At 32.2% G+C, this 23,120-nt stretch overlaps 1 protein-coding gene across 1 annotated transcript in view; it reads right to left on the reverse strand.

The window, feature by feature from the left end:
* LOC138347569 (uncharacterized) overlaps positions 1-22,530 on the reverse strand; it is a 30,598-nt gene extending 8,068 nt beyond the window's left edge. The window contains exons 1-3 of the mRNA XM_069295865.1: positions 22,474-22,530; positions 7,894-8,393; positions 929-1,150 (exon numbers count right to left, since the gene is read on the reverse strand). Of these exons, the coding sequence (XP_069151966.1) occupies positions 929-1,150; positions 7,894-8,393; positions 22,474-22,530 (779 nt within the window). The remainder of the gene's footprint in view (positions 1-928; positions 1,151-7,893; positions 8,394-22,473) is intronic.
* Between the last annotated feature and the right edge of the window lie 590 nt (positions 22,531-23,120).

A 23,120-nucleotide genomic window follows, 5' to 3' on the forward strand; every position in this document is an offset into this window, starting at 1 on the left:
GTCAACGTGAATGTCAGTATTCATGTGAACATCAACATGAATGTTACTGTGAACATTAATGTAGATGTAAACGCCAATCAACATAAAACTCAATATAAATAAAAATGTCAAGATCAACATAAATGTTAATGTCAACGTGAAAATCAACGTCAACATAAACCTTTACATGCTGGTGAACGCAAATGTAATTGTCAAAGTTAACATTGACATCAATCTAAACATGAACATCTATATGAACATAAATATCAAGATAAACATCATATAAATGTGAACGTGAACGTTAATATCAAAGTAAACATGAATGTCAATATGAACATCAAGGTGAATGTTAACGTAAACATCAATGTAAGACTGAACGTCAGCATCAACATAAACGTCAATGTGAACTTCAATGTCTATGTCAACAAAAATTGAACCTCATCATAAAGGTAAACGTCTCAGTGAACGTCAACATCAATGTTAACGTCAACGTGAACGTCAACGCGATTGTCAATGTCTACGTGAATGTAAACGTTAATGTGAAACTTAAATATCAATAACAACGTCAATGTCAATTAATGTGAACGTAAACGTTAATCTGAATGCGCTTGTCAACATCAACATCAATATCAACGTCCATGTCTACATCAATATCAATATTTATGTCATCATCAATGTAAAAAAAATCTCAGCGTGAACGTAAACGTAAATATAATTATCACAGTGAACTTTAATGTAAATGTGAATATAAATCTTAATGTTGATGTAAACATCAATATGAACATTGACGTCAATATGAACGTCAACATTCACGTGAAAATCAATCGGAACGTTAATGTATTTGTAAATGTCAATAACCGTAAAGAGAAAAAAAATATAAACATCAATATCAACATAAACGTCGACATAAAATGTCAACGTAAACGTGAATATCAATGTCAACATATACCTCAACATGCTAGTAACATCAAATGTGATCATTAGTGTAAACGTAAATGTGACGTAAACATAGTAGTCAATGTGAACGTCAATGTCAATATGAACATCAACGTAAATGTGAACTTTAACGTCAATGATAATGTAAACGCGAATGTCAATGTGAACAGTAAGGTGAATGTTAAAGTCAATGTCAACATATATGTTAACAATAATGTCAATGTAAAAGTCACGTCTATGAAAATGTACACCTGAATGTCAACGTAAACATAAACGTGAGTGTGAAATGAATATTAACAAAAACATCAATATAAACAAGAACATCAACATCATCGTTATTGTCAACATAAACATTAATATTTTGGTAAACATGAGCATGATCGTCAATGTGAACATAAACATCAACCTAAACATGAATGTCAATGTTACCATAAATGTCAATGTGAACGTTAACGTCAATATGAATGTAAACATTAATATAAAAATGAATTCTATCACACGCGGGTTCTAGAACGTAGATGAGACCGGCGTCGTTAACCTCTTAGATTTCGTAGACAAGCCTCTTCTTCACTTTTATCACAATAATACTATTACATTTAACGGAAAATTTAAAACTTTTTAACATTACATAAGTGCACTTAGATTTTATATAATTTATGCATAAGAGTGATATACTAATAGCTCAACATAAACAACAATCTATTAACATATTAGCAATTGAAATGAAGAATTCAAAATATTATTAACAGTTGCCAAATTGGCCTTAATACAAAATCTTGAACAAATGTTTTAAAGGAAACGCTACGAACAATATCCACTATCTATGCCTAATCTACTAAAGCTAGAATATAAAGTGTAGGAATCCTCAAACTCATGAGGACCTACAAAAGTTTGGAGGTACTTGTCAAAATAGCTTCAACTGATAGTTAATCTTCTTCAAGGACACGCACCTATAAAAATAGTACTTGTATATGGGTTAGTAAACACTTGTAATAAGTATTGGTGTATGCACATAAACACATTAGGACTATGCATGATCAAGGAAAGCTCTTCCTATATAACCATTCTGTTTTTTGAAAGTGAAGTCACTGTACTATCTTTATTCGTTATTTATGAATCATGCTATAAATATAACATATTTTAGTGCATTTAAAGCACACAACTCATTTTCTATATGTACATAATACCTTGGGATCATGAACATAATCTAGAACAAGTCGAGCAAAAATTTATTTTTTTGCTCTCCATTAAACCCGAGAGCTCCTCTCCCTTTCTTTAGTTTATTTTTCATTCTTTTCTTCTTTTTGATGTGTATTTCGATGATCTCATTTATTCATATGTTTTACTTAAGAATTCAATAATTAATAATAGTCCCATTCCTACATTGAACCAAGTAAGAAATTCAAAAGACTAAGGAATTGATTTTACTATCCTACTTAGGAGTTATTCTTTCCATTCTTGTTATACTACGCATGAATTATTTATAACCCAATCTTTATTAGTTATTCCTATTATTTGATCACCTACATAATATTATGATTGTTGGATATGCCATTATTTTATCATTTGCATGAAATAAAGAGTATTGGATATTCCAATTATTTTATCATTTGCATGATATAAAGATTATTGGCTATGTCCATTTTTTGATCATTTGTATAATATAAAGATTATTGGATATGCCTTATTTGATCATTTACACATTATAAAGATTATGGGGCATTGATTAGCCCTTATATTTAATTCTCTTCATTGGCATAAGCCAATAAATGTAAAGACTTTATTCTTATCAAACATTGGTTATTTGATTTACTTATGATTTTGCTAACCTAGTTCACTTTGAACTTACATATCATCTTCTTTGATCTCATGTTCACTTTTAACATACTTTTTTTTCTTTCGTTTTTTCAGAAATCTTTATCATTAAAATGACATAGATCATGTGAAATAACATGAAATCGAGTGTCACTAATTGAAATTTGACTTACTGCAACACTTATTTAGCAACGGTTCTACCATCTTAGCAATATCTCACCTATTTCAACAGCTATAACTGTGGCCAAATATCCTCGACTGTAAGAGAACAATTCTTAAAATAAACTATTGCATCATCCACGTGACCGTCTCTAGAGAGAATCTATAGTAACAAGTTTTAAAACGGTCGCAATAGATAACTCTCTGCAAACGGTAATAATTCTGATTTTTCAGCCCTAAATAATTTTCCCTCCTAAAAAAATATATTTCCCTCCAATATAATTTCGAAAAGATACATTAGTACCTCCTAGAAAAATAATTATGATATATTAGTACCTTATTAAAAAATGTAAAAGAAAAAAAATGAAATTTGTTTCAGATGCTAAAACCCTTATTTTTCATAAACTTTCATCAAATAAATGTGAGAGAGCCTTTTTCTAGGTGAAGCTGTGAAATGAATATCAGAAGATTTTGTTGAGAAAAACAATATTTGGCTATGAAGCTCATTTGTGAAGCTCATTGGTGAATCTGTTGGTGAAGTTGTTATTGAAGCTCGTAGGTGAAGCTGTTGTTGAAGTGCGTTAGTGAAGCTTGTTTGTAAAGCTGTTGTTGAAACTCGTCGAGGAAAACAACCATCTCATTCTTTCTGGTGATGATTTTGAAGTTCGACTACAAATTCATCTTAATGGTAAAAAATGTTATAGTTTCTATGGTAGTTTATTATTTTTAAGTCCTCGTTAAATTAATTTTGTAAAATATTAAAGATTAATATATGGGTAAGTCTTAAATATATCTTATTTTCTCTAATATCGTTAGTGAATAAACATCCTCTATTTGATTTTGTGATATTTAATTAAATTTGAAAAGAAAGCACTCCGATTGGATTTTATACTTGAGTATTTAGGGTTAAGCATGAAGTGGATTTAGGGTGAAACTTGAAAAGCATTTGTTATTGAGTAATGCTCTAGATTCAAAACATTAATGCTTTCTGGTTGTCCGTGCTATATGCAAGCTTACCCACTATGTCATATGACTTTAAGATAAGCTAGATTGCTATTAAATATGCCCTCTAGATTGTTTAAGAGTTGTCTTGTCTTTATTGGAATGAATTTTATTTACTGTTGATGTTGATGCTTAGTAATGGACAGTTTGATTTCAAATTGAGTTTATCTGACTTGTTGTAGGTAAAACCTATGTTTTTGTGTTTGTTGTTGTTTTGTTTGTGAGTGATATGGCTCTAATCATTTTATGTGTCGAATTGTATAGTAAATTAGGTTTTAGGAGTTATCTATCGATTTTATATAAGTTTGGTTAGCATAGTTTCTAGTTTTCTGGTGGATTTACTGTTCCTATACTTCATCTTGTGTGCTTGCTTCTTTTTACATACCAGAATGTTATTTGTCTTGATATTCGGCTGGTTTTGTTTTTGTTTTGTTTCTGGGGAACATTAGAATGCTTCCATATAAAGGTGAATTATGTTTATGTTAACTACGGTAGTTTTTTTTTAATTAATCTTGCAGCATTGGTCCCATTTTATTGAAAATGAACGTCCCAATTGGACTCAAAATAAGACAATGAAACATAGAAAAAATAAAAAAATCAAAAAATGTACATTTCCATCAAATTCTTTTTCATTTTCTTTTTTTCTTGCATATGAAAATGTCTTCTTCCTTGTAGGTAAACCTTATGGTGGGAATTCTCATAAGAGAGTCGAAATCTAGTGCTCCAAGTTTGTGGATCTGTAAATATTTCTCTCTGCCTTTTTTTGTTACAGCTGAATTCTTCCTTAATATTCACCATTTGATGTGCATCTGGACAAAAATTACTCTTAAATTACTTTCTACTGGTATTTGTTTCACTTTTTGTTGACTGATTTATCTTAAGATAGTTCGTTTTTGAAAAACACTCTTGTCCTTTGACTGACTACAAACCTTGATGTAAATATTGTTGTTGTGTGACCCTGTGTTCTCTCATCTATTTTTTGGTAATCATGTTGTTGATCTCAACTTGTTTGGGATTAAGGCTGAGTTATCTTCAATTTTTTTTTGATTATTAAGGAATGTTTAATCTTGAGTATCACTGTCGTTTTACTTTGAAATACATTCAGATTCTGATATTTTCTATGTGTTTTGCTTGTTCGATTGAATGTTATTTTTCCTTATAAGTCATTGTAAGCATAAACATTGACACATAAGGCCCTATTTATTAATTAAAGTTAATGACATTATTTGGATTTGTGCATTTTCCGATATTGTGTTGATTATTTACGAAGCACACATTGATTTGCTTTGTCTGATTTACTACATACTTTACATGTTTGTTGTGTTTTTAAAAGCGGTGTCTATATTTTAAACTGGCTATATTATTTTTTGTACAAGTGTATTAGTCTTAGGAATTTGTGTGTCAATTTTTAACTTTGAAATTCCAACTAATAGAAATGTGTGGAACCTGAATTTGTTTTTAAAGTTTTTAACTGCTTGCACAATTAATAATATTTTGACAGTGAATGTACATTTTATTAAAAGAGACCTCTTTAACATGTCTTTTAGCATTCCTTCTCTTCCAAATTACCATATAACTATGGCAGGTGGGCCTTCATGATATGATGCAATTTTGGGGCTTATCTTTTTGGTTTACAACTTGAATGGCCTGCGATACCTGCTTCTTGATATTACTGCGAAGTTATGATTCAACTTGAGAGCTTAAACAGTCTCCTCTTTCAGTCCATTCCCTAAATCTTCTTACAAAGTCTCTTTCTCTTCTCCACCATATGATTTACTTAGATAGACAATATTTATTTGATTCAACATTTTAATATAGAAAGAATATAGTCCTTGTCTTTGTGCTTCATTAAATATTGTATCCATCGTTTGAAGTGTGACTATACAAGTTTATATTTTCAGTGCAACTTCCATTTCAATTGTTGAATTGATGTGAAGGTTTGAGATTCCATTATTCTAAAAGTTCGAGTTGTTATGTTTTGCCGATATTATTTGTACTCATGAATTTATTGGATTTAATGTTTTGCACATGTCATGTAGGGTATATATTCAATGGATTTGGAGATAAAAGTTGGATGAATCTTCGAAGATTCACCAATGAATATATTCATGGAGTTATTGATTTTCATGATAAAACATTTGAACGAGTTTAATAAGGAAATGCAATATTGTGTCGTTGTAAGAAGAGTGCTTTAATTGTAATTGACATTGCCAAAATATTGTAGAGGATCATTTGATTTTTCATGGATTTGTTCATGGATACACCAAATGGGTTTTTCATGGTGAAGGATTTTCCTAAAAAATAAGCAACATCCAACAGATGAAGAAGAAACTTCTAACATGCATGACAACATTGATAGAATACTTCATGATACTTTTAGAAATGTAGTAGATGTTCAGAGACATGAAGGAGTGACGGAGGGGCCATATGAAGATGCAAAGATATTTTTAAAATTAGTGGAGGAAGGGAAAAAATATTTGTTTCTACTGTGCATGAATTTTCCTAAGTTGAGTTTTACCATCTGGCTATACTTGTTTAATGCATTCACAATTTGACTGATGTATCCTTTTCGGATTTGTTGGACTTGATAAGAGATGCATTTCCATTTGCTCAGATACCCGACCCTTTTTACAAGGCAAATAAGGTCATGAAAGATTTGGATCTTCATTATGAGAAAATAAATGCTTTCACTAATGATTGCATATTATTTTGGAATGACAATGCAAAATTAGATAATTGCTCTGTGTGTGGAGCTTCATTATGGAAGAATATTCATAATGACTTAAATAATGAGGTTACAAAAATCCCAGTGAAGTTTTTAATGTACTTTCCTTTAAAGCCTAGTCTTTAGAGGATATTCATGTGTTCTGAAACATCTTTAGCTATGAGATGGTATGATATTGAATAACTTAAAGATGGAAATTTAAGGCATCCTGCTGATGGTGAATCTTGGAAGGATTTTTATTCATTGCATCCTGACATTGCTAATAATGCTTGTAATGATAGATTGGGCCTTTAAAGGGAAAGTTTCAATCCATTTAGAACTATGAGAATTTCCCATAGCACCTGGACAGTTATGTTGATGAACTATAATTTATCTCTAAAAAATTGCATGAAGTCGGAGAATATTATGTTGTCCATGATTATTCCATGTCCATCGTCTCCGAGAAATTATATAGATGTATACTTGTCAAACTTCGCTATTTTCTTTGTTAAAATTGTCAATGGAGCAGCAATCGTGGAGAAGCCCTCAACAAACCTATGATAGTAATTAGCCAAACCCAAGAAACTGCGAATGTCTCTACTAGTGACGGCTCTCAGGAGGTTCTTTATTGACTCAATCTTTTTTCGGATCAACCTCTACAACATGGTCGGACACCACATGACCAAGGAAGATCACTGAACTCAGTCAAAACTTGAATTTGCTGAATTTTGCATACATCTGATGTTCCCTAAGCACTTGCAATGTTATTCTTAAATTTTGTTTATTCTCTTCTCATCTCGTAAAGTATATCAGTATGTAATATATGAATACTGCGTCAAAAGAATCAAGGTATTCATGGAAGAGCATCTTCATGTGGTCCATAAACGCTGCTGGTGCATTAGTTAGACCAAATGACATGATAAGAAACTCGTATTGACCATACCTAGTATGGAAAGCTGTCTTAGGGATGTACTCTCGTCTCACTCTAACATGGTGATACCTTCACCGGATATCTATTTTAGGAAAAAAACTTGAACCTTGGAGCAGACGAAATAGATCATCAATTCTGTGAATAGGGTATTTGTTCTTTATTGTAACATTGTCGAGTTACCGAGAATCGATTAAAATTCTAAAGGTTCCATCCTTTTTCTTAATGAATAACACTAGAGCACCCCATGGGGATATACTCTACTTAATGAAGCCCTTAGCAAGTAGATATGTTAACTAAAACTTCAAATCATTGAGTTCAGGTGGAGCTTGAGGAGGATGTTAATGTAAATTTCAGCTTGAACGTAAACGTAAATGTCAACATGAAAGTCAATGGCAATGTCAACGTCAATGTGACAGCAATATCAACCTCAACATCAATGTAACTAACAACGTAAATGTCAGCATGAACAAAAATGTCATCGTAAACATGAATGTCAATGTGAACATCAACGTAGACGTAAATATCAATCAATGTACACGTCAAATAAACATAATTTTTAACATCAAAATGAACATAAACATAAAATTCATTGTCAACGTGAACATCAACGTCAACATGTAACTCAACATGATAGTAAAAGAAAATGTGATCATCAAAATCAATGTAAACGTGAATGTAAATATGAACATCAATGTGAACATCAAATTCAACATAAGCGTCTATGTAAATGTGAAATCGAACGTCAAAGTCAATGTAAATGTGAACGTTAAGGTTAATGTGAACGTTAAGGTTATTGTTAATGTCAATGTAAATGTAAACATCCACATAAGTGTGAAAATCAACGATAATGTATATGTGAACGTAAACCTGATAGTCAATATAATCTTTAACGTCAGTGTGAACGTCGATGTAAAAGTCAAGGTGAATGTTAATGTCAACAAAAAAGGCAATATAAACAAGAACGTCAATGTTAACGTCAACATAAACATTAATGTTTTAGTAAATGAATGTGATCATCGATATGAACATAAAAGTCAACATAAACATGAATGTCAATGTTAACATATCTAACATTGCAGGAAAAAAATTTACATGTCTAGTGAAGAGCCCAATAGGTGTATAGGAATGTGTATTGGGATTACGTAGTCTTCCCAATGCCCAATATTGCGATATATTTTTCATAGTATAGAGAATTGACTAAGGGTATTAACCAATTTCTATATATCCCAAATAAGCAAAATATTGAGCATAATTGAAAGTATTGGCTTAAAAAGATGTCAGGCAATTTCCTAACATTAATAAGCTTGTCAAAGAATTGTACATGCAAAGAAGACCCTAAGATAAAATTTGGTATTCAACCATATCAACCATTTTATGACATTTGGTATGAGGCATCTAATTGTCAAGCCTTGGTAGCATAGCACATGATCATTTTAAATGATCATGTAGATTATGTAGTGACCAAGTAGGTAGGATCCTTTTGACTAAGTAAAAAATTCCCAAATAAACCATAAATAATATTTTAGTTAGGAAATCAAAAGCAACCCTTGTGCAAGAACATAGTGGAGAATAGGCCACGAGGGGATCACCCTAACATCAATTTAATAGGTTATTCAAGCGTGGGGAGGGAGGTGTGCACAAGGGTTAAACTATGTGGGTCCGTGCTATTTAACTAATTCTAGACCCTAAACTACTTCCCTATCTAACCTAGGACAAAAAAAAATTATCTAGTAAACACGACAAACTAAGACTTAGTTGGGTGACACTAACCTTATAACTATATAAAGAGTAAGTAAATATCAATCTAGAAGAAAGCTTCCATAATGTTTGAGTCAACTATAAAAGATAAGATGAGAATGAAAGTAAGCAAAGCAACAATAGACTACTTATGATCATGTACTTGCACGTGGAAGTATCATGAGACGAGGCTACCACCGAGGTTGATAAGTAGGCTCCTTAAGTCCCTAGTCTTCGAACAATGTATAGAAAACATAGGAACTAGACTATGGTTTCCACCTAAGAGAGATATTACCTTTTTTCGATGTATGGAAGACGCCGGATTTCAAGTTTAGCTTACATGATCTATGTCAGTTAATGCTAAAAATATGTTCTTGGTTCACTAAAGCCGTGAGCCACTTTTTTCTGCGTGGAGTAAACACATGATATGAATTCGCCGTAGCCGAGAATCCCTCCTTTTCGGTGTGGGGAAGAAACTGGATTTTATGAGTCTCACATGATCTAGATTTATTTTAACTGGCGAACCACCTCCTTTCGGTGTGGAGAAGACACTGGATTTCTTATTAGCTCACATGATCTTAATTCTAATGTTTATGTATTCCAGATGTGTTACTGGCGTTATATTGTAATGTATAGTTATGTTGACTATAAGAGTATATAATTTCATATAAATTGTATTTGTCTTGGAATGTATTCTAAAATTGATGTTTTGTACTTAAATGTGGTTCTTATACTTTTACTTTGTTGTTTTACTCAAAAAGAGCATATTTCTCACAAATTCCCGTTTTTATGTTTTTGTGCATTAAGCCATGCTCAGTACATGCATTGTACTAATTCAATACATTTTATCGTATCTAAATGTGTAGGTGTAAGGTCAAAAGCATCTTCAAGCGAAGCTTGGAAACTAGGATTTTTTCAAGCAATGTGAAGTATGTCCTCGCTTGACTTGAGAGAATAACTATCTTTAGATATATTTTATTAAAAGTGTTACAATGGAATAAATATTTCTATATTCACATCATATTGTCCGTGCCCCAAGGTATTTTTGAGTCTAAGATTGACATATGTTGAGGGTTAGTATTTTCCTGTGACATTAATATGAACGATGTTTTAAAATATTTTGTCTGAAAATCATTGGTTTTGTACCACTTTTCATACATGTATGCAAAAAATTATGTCAAAGATCTTGTACAAGACCTCCGAGAGGTTAAGAATGTCGTATCGCACTACGAGAGTGCCTTACCTTCTAGGTGTGCTCTCGGGGTGCAAGAATTACATCAATATGGTCTGGTGATTTCATCCTTGATTCTACTCTCATTCAAGGAGAAAATTTCAAAGGAATTTAGAAAGATCTCAAAAAACCTATTTCGAACTCTAAGCATTGGCTCTTTCACAAAAAGGTTTAAATTGATGATTTACGAAGTATTCAATGTTAATTATAGTGTTTTGATCAATATTTATCAAATCATGTATTCGTTAAATTCCTAATTGTGTCTCCAAATTTTGTGTATTTATTATGATCTAATAAAGATACATTCATGATTACATAGTTATGGTCTATAGACTAAATGTTGTCTGTTGTTGTAATCATTAATAGTTTGCCTTATAGTGTTGATATCTATCTTGGGTTAAGATGATTTATGGATATGGAAGAATTTATTGTCTTGACTTATGTGAATGATAATGGTTAAGTTCTATAGTTTTGTGTAAAATGTTGGAGATTTTAAGTAATGCTAATTGTGGCTATTGGGAGGTGGTATATTGATTGAAGGTATTTTTCTTTTCATGTTTATATATGATTATGAAAATTTAAATGAATTAAGGTTTCTAGGGCCTAACATGTTTTTCCTAAGGTTATAAGGTCCTATAATTACTTATAATATGGATTATAGGAAGTGTGTAATGTTTGAGGTGATTTGAAAGTCGAACGTCAAGGGACGACCAAAACGTTCGACGACTAGTCACCTATGTGTCTCATGTGTCAATGCGTGTTTATATACTGTATTATTTGAGTTTATGAAGTCATAAAATTATTTAAATGATTCCTAAATATGGAATATTTAATTTCAAGAATTTTAAAGGTTAAACGACCAAGAACGTCTAAGACGTTTGAAAGATCGCCCTTCAGACTCTTAATGTATGTCTTGATGGGGCCTAGACTGTTTTTATGTGCTAAGTGTATTTGTTTTGGGTGGAAATCATGTGGGATATCAATAAATTTTAAGGAATTTATTTATTTTGGAAATGTCGGCTATGACTTCTAAAGGGCTTAACGAAAGGCTCCACAAGAATGACCCAAGGCTGGTCGAGACACTGCCTTGGCATCGTCAATCAACAGACCAAACGATTGCCGGATGGTCAACCAATTGTACGTTAGTAAGATATCGTAAATTGAAACCTATACTGGGAAGGTCTCAACCAAATATTATTCTAAGGACTAGTAGACTGAAGACAAATGACGACTAGCCGATTGACCAACGACCAAACGATGGGTTCCGTCTATGGTGGGTTGCAGCTACTGTCTTATGTATGTTTAATTAGAGGTGTGAATTGGAAATTCAAACTACGTCCTATGCAGACTATAATAGTTATATTTATATACTTTTGGGTGTATATAAGTTATGAAACACGTCAAGAACCCATTCGAAATCCTTTCCCACAAAATTGAACCTTTCCCTCCAAAAATATTCTCCCTAGAAACAACCATTTTTGGTGTAGATCAAAACATATTGGAGCTTTAATTTTCATGGATGAATCATAAAATTATAGAGGTTTTAATCTAGACAAAGGTATGGTGATCCTTCATCTCTAAGTAACCTTTCACTTGGAGAGTTCTTGCCAAAGATTTCGTAGAAGATTATATGATTAATCTCTACAATCTTTCAATCTAGCCATGGTGTCTTTCTCAAAAGGTTTTAAATTGCTAAGTTATAATGAATTGATGTTAATATATTTGTTAGAAGTGATTTTACTCCAATTGCATGATGAACTCATGCTCCTTCTTCAAATCAAGTTAGTCCTTGCATGGGCTTTGTGATTATGGCTTGTTAATTATTTAATTGTGATTTTCTTACATTGAATTGCCTAAATCTACTGTTATTTACATTTATTGATTATAAATTGATTAGTAACGATCCATGAGAATCAATGTATGAAGATTTAATTATTAATAGCGTATGTTTCTAAGTGTTACAAAGAATGTCGATTATAGCAATTGTGTATGATTTCGATCATGAAAAGCATCATTGTAGCTACTGCCTTTTGTTGGAATTATTGATGTATTTTGGGTGTAAATACTTGATGATCAAATTAAAGAAAGGGTTACATGAATTGATCTAGATTCATATAGTCTATGAATTGATAATGATATGTAGATGATGTGATCTATGTTCAAAGATGAATTAAGTATGAATAAGACTTGATTTCTTATCTAATTATCTACTTCCTAGAATGTAATTTATTGATAAAATATGATTGATCATTAATACTTTGGGATAATTTGTAAGATTTCCTATTCTCTACTCCACATAGAATTGATAGTTTAATGCCAACGATATTATCTTGATCTTGTAGTGATGTAAGCATTATTTCGATATGATTAAGTCTATATTTATCTACTGACTTAGATTTATATTATTGATGAAATATGATCTGTAATCCATGCAAGTTAAATTGGTAGATGGGCTATGTCCTTTTACCCTTTAGTCTGTTAATGTATTCTACTAGTTGTAACATCACCTCATTGTAGATTATGCTTAACTTCATGTATTATTATATTAACTTATGATACTTCCCTATTTATAAAAGAGTAGTAATGGTCAATGATGACCAAAGGTAAAGGATTGGTAAGAATACCTCTACTCTTCTACTTCTCTATTTCATTATAGTAATGTTGATGAAGCCTTGTATGGCATTGTGTGGTATTGTCCACCTATGGTGGCAGTGTTTACTTTATTGTTATTATATATGTGTTGATTATGGCCTTGAAGGAAAATTTATGAATATATGAATATGTGGTTATGATTTCACACTATATGATGTTTAAGCCTACATTCATATTCTAGGTTTTATGGCTATTGTATAAACATGTGCATATCCATGTTACAGTAAAATAAATGTGCTGCCATCAATGAGTTGAAATAGTTAATAATCTCATACATATGTACTCCTACGTGAATGCATGAATAACACAAGTTATGTATCTTAAGTGTTATATGAAGTTAACTTGTCTACTATGCTATTGTGTGTTGTGTGGTTTATGCTTAATAGAGTATTATTGTCAAAGACGGTAGTTGCCTCAATGTTATTTTATTGATATACATTATGTGATAATGTTGACCAATCTACACACAAACTCACTATATATACATGTTACAAGTAGTATAAGTCATGGTGTCTAAATGAATGATAGTTCTCATATTCACTAATGTCTACTACTACGCATGATAAATGTTGTGTATGATGTTAAGTATATAATATGATGAAGTATGAAAGTTCATTGTATCTTAGAGTGTTGATATGGAAGGATTTCTCATATCGATACACATATAGACTAATGCTTTTATCTATTAACACATGTGACTTTATGTGTTATGTGAAAGGTTTGCTTGCATGTAAACACACACACACATATGAATGATGATCTAGTTTATAGGGGGAATATGAAAGGTGTGCCCAAGAATACTATAAAACTAGATAGGTGCTTGAATATTCTATAAGCATATGAGGAATGAATATCCTAATCGTATGTTTTATAAATAAATATAATAAAGGCTTTTCAATGAAAGGAACATAGATTAGCACCGAGTGAACTTGACATTTAGAAGTGTTGACTTCCCTTGGGGGAAGATTCACTATTTTTTCCTTATAGAGTTTTTAGTTACAATGAAGGAATACTCACCTATGGATCCACATGAGATGTTGACTTCCCTTTGAGGCAGATTCACCCATGTTTTCTCATGAGAGGAGGCCCCAATCGCCCAATGGCATGTAGATGGATTATACCTATCACTTAGTTCCACAAACTATGATTGCCACATAGGATCTAGCAAAGTGAATTCATTTAGGATGCTAGGATATGCATTAATGTTCTACCTTTGCTAGGAAGGAACACCTTTGATTGGTGTAAGGCTCTACAACACCAAATTCTATGTTTAGCACCCATGGTCTTAGTGTCAATTAAGGCTACAGTTTCCCTCAAGTAAAATAGAAAATGGAAATAAATTAATAGGATCCTAACTAGGAGAACTTAAGGTAAGTTACTTAGGATAGGTAAAAGTAATGAACCCATCTAAACATGGCACAAGTAGCTCCCTAGTAAGTCCTACGAAGGTGACCTATTATGTATGATTATGTTTATGTCCATATGCATTACATTGTAGTATTGGTATACTTTTTATGAAGATGTGCACGGTCTGAGTCTATATTATGTGGTCTTATCTTTATATGAACTATGTTGGTCTAAATGACTATAATATGAAGGTCTATTATTGAGATGAATGAAGTTTCCTTCACTTACTAGTTGAGGTATGAATTGAATATTAAAGGTTTGTGGTCTCATGAAGGGTTTACTAAAAATGTCTAGGGTTATGGGGACCCATATGTTCATTGCACTAGTAGACTAAGATTTGGGTCATGAACAAATTCTTACAATAAGGAATATGAAAGAAGTAAAAGTGTGTGTGCAAGTTAGATGTATACTACTGTAATTATCCTATGCTATTGGCTTAAATATGTCTCTGCTGTGTTATACTCCTATGATGGAAGGTTTGTCTCGTGTAGATGATATGGATGTTTCATTGTAGCTTTAAAGTGATGCATTGCACCTAGAATCACTAAAGGGTTACTTGCGAGATTAATGAATAAAAGGGAAGATGGCTCACTGTTAAGGGATAACTAGTTCACTGTAATGTGACGTTAAAATGTGAACAAATTCTATAAGTGATCTTATGAAATGTTTGGCCTTTGAATACATTTATATGAAGTATGTGAATGATGTAAATGCTATTGAATAAGGTTATCATGAAGATTTACTCATAAAGGTATGAAGTATGATTTCAAGAAAAAGTCCCTTTGAAGTGTATGTTTTTGCATGGTTGTCATATTTAGTGCATTCTTGTACTAACTCCATTCTTCACACAAATAGTAGGTTATGTATGCTTAAAAAATTTCTTTAATGGTGAAGAGATGGATAGATTTTTCCCAAGCTCAATGAAAAGAATCCTTAGGTTGAAGGATCTCCTACTAATGTCTTTATTGTAAAGTGTTTAAAAGTTGTATAGTTGTGTCTTATGTTTTAAGTATCGTGTCCCTAATGTACTCTAAAGTGATTGTGTCTAAGATGCCAAAGAGACTTAGGGTTTAAATATGTATTATGACTTATATTATATATATATATATATATATGATATTAAGTTTCTATCATATGATGTGCTTTTAAAAGTTTTAAATTTCCGCTAAATTTACCAAGTCAATGCGATGAATGAAAACTATGGGTTTGTATAAGACCTCAGAGAGGTCAAGTACACTATGTTACTTCTAGGGGGTTCTCCTCGGATGTGAAAAAAAACTAACAAGAGTCACTATCGAATGATGTTGTATCTTGTATTGTTAAACTTTGTTGTCTCTACTTTGTACTTCTATGATATTGAAAGATTAAAGGAATGAAAGTCTAGGATCTATATATCTGAAGTAGGTACCCTTTTATGAAAGAGTAATGTGGAACCTTGAATCAGAAAAGAAGGTTTATAACAAATTCATGATGTGGTACACAATAATGGTTGCCCATTCTTTAGAAAAATAAGGGTCTTAGAGGTAGGTTTACTGGAACGACATATATGTAACTCTAAAAAAGTCAGATGATCTATTCGTTGTAATGGCAATACGAGTTGGTAGGGGTTAGTGATGGTAACTTCTCTCATACACTTATATGAATAGAAATACTCTATGATAACCAACGCAAAGCACCGTGTTGATACGCTTGTGTAGTATCCCTACTTAAATTATGACATGAAATTACAAAGAAGCCTTTGATATCCCCTGAATAATGTGTTTGCATCAGATGTGTCCTTAGTTCTACCATTGCAAAACAACACAATTTCCACCATGTTGGGTCTTATGATACTGTATTCCATTCCTGTGTAGTCTGGTTTATGTTGTTTAATGTCTATTCTCATCATGTGGGATATGCACTCTATGCATTGGATAGGTTCTATAATGGGTAAGTTGTTATATGGGATGTTAGTTGCATATGGAATGAGTAGGCTTAGAATATTCCCAAGTGAGTTCCCTAGGATTTCATAAGACCTATGAGAGGTATAGTACGCCATGTGGCACATAAAGGGTACTCCTGGGTCATTACAGATTGCAAGAAGCGACACAGCATACTCGACTTTGAAGAGGTATTATACAAGCATCATCTATAATTCGTTGCATGCGCATAGTTAAAAATAGAGAAGAGTTTAAAACATTCTTCACACACAAAATCACTTTAATTAAGTTGCAAGGGGAATATTTCTATCTTTATACACTTATGGCTCAAGACCACCTAATACTTCAGAGAACAGCATTTTGGACTAATCCCATAAACACTTAAAAAAACTTAAAAACCTATCCATCAACCATAGGACATCAAATCCTCAATCCCTACACTTTCGTCAAAAGGGGAAGAAATGGGGTTAGCACTATTAAGCACTTAATATGGAAGCCTTACAAAAACCTGGAAAAAGGGCATTTATTCGAGAAAATTGTTTTCATTTCATTTAGTATAACTTCATCAGAATACATGTATCTGAGACTTGAACGTTCATACATGACATACATAAGCGTCACTAATAACTTTAGAACGTACAATATATGTAACGATTCCTTTACCTTTACCTTTAGCCTTCACTTCAAGTAAATCGTTAAGCTATGCCTTGTACAATGAGAGAATCGTGTTATATACCACCATGAATACAAAGGTACCACCTTAGGATCATCACACTGAATTTACCACCAAACCCTTCATCATTACATTAAAAAACAATAAGAGACATGGACATCACATAAATCACATTATGATCATTAAGACTAACATAATAGACAACCCATAAACTTAATCAATGTGAATGTAACATGTCATAATACTACTCACAGTAACAACTCCTTTGAAGACTTCCTAAACATTAATGTACGTTAAGACATGACATGAAATCAACTCATAGTACAATCTAATTTTTATAATATGCATATTTACATCAAATAAAACATAACATTCTTCATTAGCTTTTATTATGTTATAAAAACAATCATCAATTATACATAAGCTCACATTCTTATTAATGTCATTATAAGAGAGCAATCATTTCATTTGCATCATAAGGAACACACCAAGACTTCTCCTACATTCCTAGTTTCGAAGTGCATAGATGGTGTTTCATTCCACAACCCATACTAAGTAAAATACCCTTAAGATGACCTATTTTATTATCTTTGACTTTAAGGGTAAGACTGAATTAAAATAGACCATTAGAGATTAACATGGAATCCTAGTAGTAACCCTTACAGAACGAGGGATCCCTACTTACCTATAGTAGGATCATTCATTTACCCTTTATGTGGAAAACCACTAGCTAGTTAAATGTAGACACATAGTTATAGAATAGAAAGATTGATACTAGAGATACCTCGCCTCTTTATATGGGTGGGCATCCATCTCATGAGATTTCTAATAAGTACCTCTCCTCAACTGAAGGAATAGCACTCATCTCTATCATATACTCGCGATTCTTAGCATTAATCCCCATGAAGTACATTACATTAGTTCATTATGGTATACAGAACTCCTACTATACACTCAGCGACAACTCACGGGAGAGTATCCATTCTAATCCACTATTTATACATCGGAAAACTCAAATAAATATAACATAGCTACAAAAAACTCTACGTCTACTCACGGGTGAGTATCCATCTAAAATCCCACATTCATTCATTAATAAAGGATTTCAAGATTGCTACTATATACCTACCTTAACATAAGTGAGGGCATACTTTTTCAATCCCAAATTTCATCATTAAGATTACACTTGAAAATAACCTTTCAATAGACTCACATTTCTTAACATCATCATTAGCTTCGTTTGTTCATTCATGTTTGTGTGTACATGTGTGGGAACAGTCTTTTGCATAATCACTATCATTTATATAAGTACCTTTGAACTATGTTCACATTGCATACATAGTAATCAACACACAATATTCTTCACATTAGAATTTTACATATCATGATAAAAATTGAATTCTTCACAATATGGCTACAAAGACATGATCACCATAAATATACATTAAGTATTCACCCAAATCATAAGTGGATCGATCCATACAAGAACAACTCCCGAATCACATCGAAATTAGGTCTACTTACACCTCTCTAAATCCATAGTAACCATTACATAATTCTCTAACAATTATCTATAATGGAAATCGATAACAGTAGAATTCATAATGCAATTCAATGTAAGAATAAATACATCATTGTTCAATCATAAGTATACACTTAATAAAGAAAATATATGAATTGTAGTAAATAATGGGTTGATGAGGTTTTTTACTTATAAAACAAATTTAACATCAATAATATCATACTTAATCGTTTAAAATAGTTTTATGCAAGAACCGGTGAGTTTGAGGGAAAAGAGGACTTTTCCATAAAATTTTGAATTCTTGAAAACCATTTGAGATTAGCTCTATGTTATAGATATTGGTATATAAAGAACCCCATAACTTATTAGATAAAATCCTATGAACGTTCAAGAACGAATAAGTTGAAAACCATAATCCTAATATGAACTTGACCTTGACAGTCAATGGAGTTATCAGAGAACATTTTAGGAGTGGATTTAAGAAATGCATTCTAAATTGGGGTTTAAATGCTTTAATGTATTAAAGTAGTTAATAACACTATAAACAACTATCCATGCATTTAATTGGCAAAGGGTGAAATTTACCAAAATACCCTTGGCATGGCCGTGTAAATTGATTGCATGCAGGTGTGACTAACAATTCCTCCACCTGAAGACGATACGCAGAGTGATGGGCCATCCATCACCCTCATCGTTTTTGACAAAGACTCATCAATGGAGGCAAAGGTTCCACAGGTTAATAATAGGCCTATGCCCATGAATTATAGGTCGTCACTCGATTAAATTGACGTAGGTCAAGGCCATAACTCATCAACTTTTTGTAGATTGAGGTATAAAATGAGGGTCCTCGTCAAGGACACTTTGGATGGTTGTTTGGAGATTTTAAGATGGCGTTTAACCCCTAGACATGCCAATCTAATTACTAGGTTAACTTTTACATGTTTTAGATATGAAAAGACGCTCAAACGTCAATGAAAACACACTACAACACACTAGCACCAAAAACTAGTTTCTTAACGTTTCGGATTTCCCGTGATTTTTTACCTTGAAAATCATTAAACCAAACTTTGAAAAAAATCATTATTTTATCAGGCTACTAACTTCCAAGACACTTGTAAATCTCTACTTCATCTTATTCCACTTAAGGGTCATTATAGTTTCCAAATAGGTTCCTTCTACCTTCGTTGGGTCTTGGTTCCCAAATTAGTGTCTCATGAGATTGAAAACTTCTACCTTAGTCAAGTTTGGGTTTTTAGAAGGAATATCGTCTACCAATAAACTACGTGAAAAAATACTTCTTTTTCTAGTGGATCCACTCAAGCTAAAGGTTTTGTTTTACCTTAATCAAGTAGGACAACCCCTTCTTGATGTGGGGTAGGCATGGGATTCCATGATAAAGCTCTCATGGTACAATGTCAGTTAATCAAGTACCACTGTGATAGAATTATCTATAATAGGAGTTACGAACTATATCAGTTATTAAGATTTTCTTAGTTTGTATGGGATATTATGCATACATTGTAAAATAGACACTTTGATTGTTCTTATGGTTCGTTTCCATTATAATAATGTGATCAATATTTGTAATATGCTTCTATCTTATTAATTTTTACAAATTTTCATGATGAACTCTAAACTTGGTAAAATGGATAGTTTTAAATTAAATGTCCCTTTATTGAATCTTTAAAGATTCTATGTATAGCTACCATAGTAAGAGCATTTTTGTAATAACTCATATTTCATACACACTTTTCAAAAAAGTGTAGGATCGGACATTTGAGGTAATTCCTTCAAGTTCAAAGGTTTGATTTACTATTCACTAAACCTTGTGCTATATCCTCATAGATCTAAGGACAATTGATATATTATTGTTTCATTTCATTTACTGTACTAGACTGTTGAATTTCCATTTTTTAAGGTTTGTGACCATATCTCGACTTTTGTTTTGCTTTAATTAAATCCTCTTATGACTTGAAAATGTGGTTTTAATCTTTATTATATATTATTTATGTTATGATTTGCTAAATTGTAAAAATCTTAAAGTCTAAATTCTAATCTAGAGCCTAACATGAGAGTCTAAGAGTTGTAAAATTATTTAAAGGTTAAACATATTGTACATATGTCATCTAGGAAGTTTTAAAATTAAAATGTCCATGACGTTCGGAAACATGTTCAAGAGGTGCTAGCGTGCCTTACTATATTTGACAAGGTTTTAAGGGTCGGAATTTTATGAAATTTAGTGATAAGGCATATTTTATGTATTGGAGTTTGTTTATAGTAAAAAAATACAGGTAAGACTCCCCAAAGACAACCAAGAGGGTCCTTGAGGATGATCTTTGCATTTTGGTCAATAAGTTGTCATTGAGACAGTGTCTATCTAAGTGGTACAGTAGACCAGGCATAGGTAAATAAAAAGGGGCGTCGATTGCCTCCATCGACAAAACTTATCAGTATTTCATAATGGTCATTTTGGTATGTATCTAACAAACAGAATGGATGTGCAGCACGGAGCAGGGCTTGGTCGTCGACTGACCTACGACCCATATGTCTGGGTCTCGTATGTTAGGACACTGGTTGCTACTACGGTTTTGGTTATATTAATAAATTAACTAAGTGGTAAGTAAATTTTTAGGGGTTAAGGGAGATTAATCTATTTTAGTTAATAAATTGTGTAAATACCCCATACCTAATTAAACGAAACCCAACTCCCACAACTCCAAAAACCCAATTAATTTTCCGTCTCTCTACCAATTAGATGAAATCCATTGAAGACTAGGTGAACATATACCGTATGAAAGAACGAAATTTTCTTCATCATTCTTCATCATTTAAAAAGGTATGTAACTCCTTTCACCTTTGGTATTCCTTTCCCCAAAGTGTTCCTTCAAATTGATTTTAAAAAGAAGAATTTTCATTTGGGTTTTCTTCTATATACAAAATTTATCTTGTAAGTTACTTTGTTAATGATTTCATTAGATAATCATGAGTATATTTGGAATTATTATAACTCAATTATGTTATTTCTTGATTAATTACCCTAGGTTGTGAAGTAGATCATGAATTTTACCTAAGTCCCTAACCCTAGGCTATGAACTAGTGATGAATTCTTGTGTAGTGATTCAATTGAATTCATTATTGACTTAATTACCATTGTGTGATGTTATTACTGCAATTTTTGGGTTGATTTGGACGGTTGATGGTAAAACCTTGGAGATGGATTATGAAGGAGATTGGGATAACCGTTGTGATCTCAAACCTTTACTTCAATTATGATTACATGTTTTTATTGATAATATTATAATGAAGTATACCATATGATAATACTGCTTACGGTTTGTATAATTTTGAATTGAAATGTCTTGATTATTTTATTCTGATATTATGCTTAAGACTTTATGATATAAGGTTGGTGATAAAGTACCTATATGTCTTACTATAATATAATGATGTTAATGTACTAATCTCACATGTGAGGGTTGTAATGAAAGGTATTGTCATGCAATTCTTATTATGCTATGACTATGAATATATAAGTGGTAGATCCTATGACTTAAATTAAGTTATGATTATTAATGAAAGACATCACTAAAGGGACTCTCTCTTTGCATCGAGTGAGCTAGTAGTGAAGAGTGTCCCTTTCCACATAGGAAATGTAGGATCACTAATGTACTCACGATATTGGAGTCTATAATGAATGTACCATAAAGATGGTCCTAACTACATCTCCTTGTCTTGAACTATGTCACCCCCATAGAAGTGCTAGGTAGTGGATCCACGTAGATGTTATGTTCATGATTTCGTAATACCTTGGCAAGTATTCCACCTTCCTTCGGTGTAGGGTTCCATGACACTGGTTTCGACATTGTCTCGTGTGACCTATGTCGGTTAAGGCAAGATGTTTCCAAAAGGAAACTGAAATAATACAGTGGGATCTTACTAGGATGTGTTGAGGGGTTTAACATAGTTTAGGTGGGATATGGGACTCTACCTATACATTGCACTGGTTGGCTTTGAAGGAAGTCTTAGAAGGATGTTCATTTATGCTTATATGCTTATAAATGTTAATTATATGTATGTGGTTATTTTACATGTTAATGACATTATGTGATTGTGGTTTCACTTATGAACATGTGGTTGGTATCTATTGTTAAAGTATGATGATGTTTACTCTTAATCACATAGTATGTGAAGTGGACATCTCTTATGGTTCTTGATGAGTTTATATGTTAAGGGAGGTTACGGGGCCTTACTTAGTCATTACATTAACGGACTTAATGGGGGTTCATGATTAGTGGTCTTGCTTGGGTTATGATTCCATGATCTCTTGTACATCTTGTTGATATTATTAATTGATCATAGAGTTGTCTCGATTATGTACTTAACATGTTAAAATGCATGTTCACTAGACTAGACTTAGTATTGTTTGTCTTGTCATGTAAATGGTCTTCTTTTA

This window comes from Solanum lycopersicum, chromosome 3 (genome assembly GCF_036512215.1).
Source record: "Solanum lycopersicum chromosome 3, SLM_r2.1".
NCBI classification, from domain to species: domain Eukaryota; kingdom Viridiplantae; phylum Streptophyta; class Magnoliopsida; order Solanales; family Solanaceae; genus Solanum; species Solanum lycopersicum.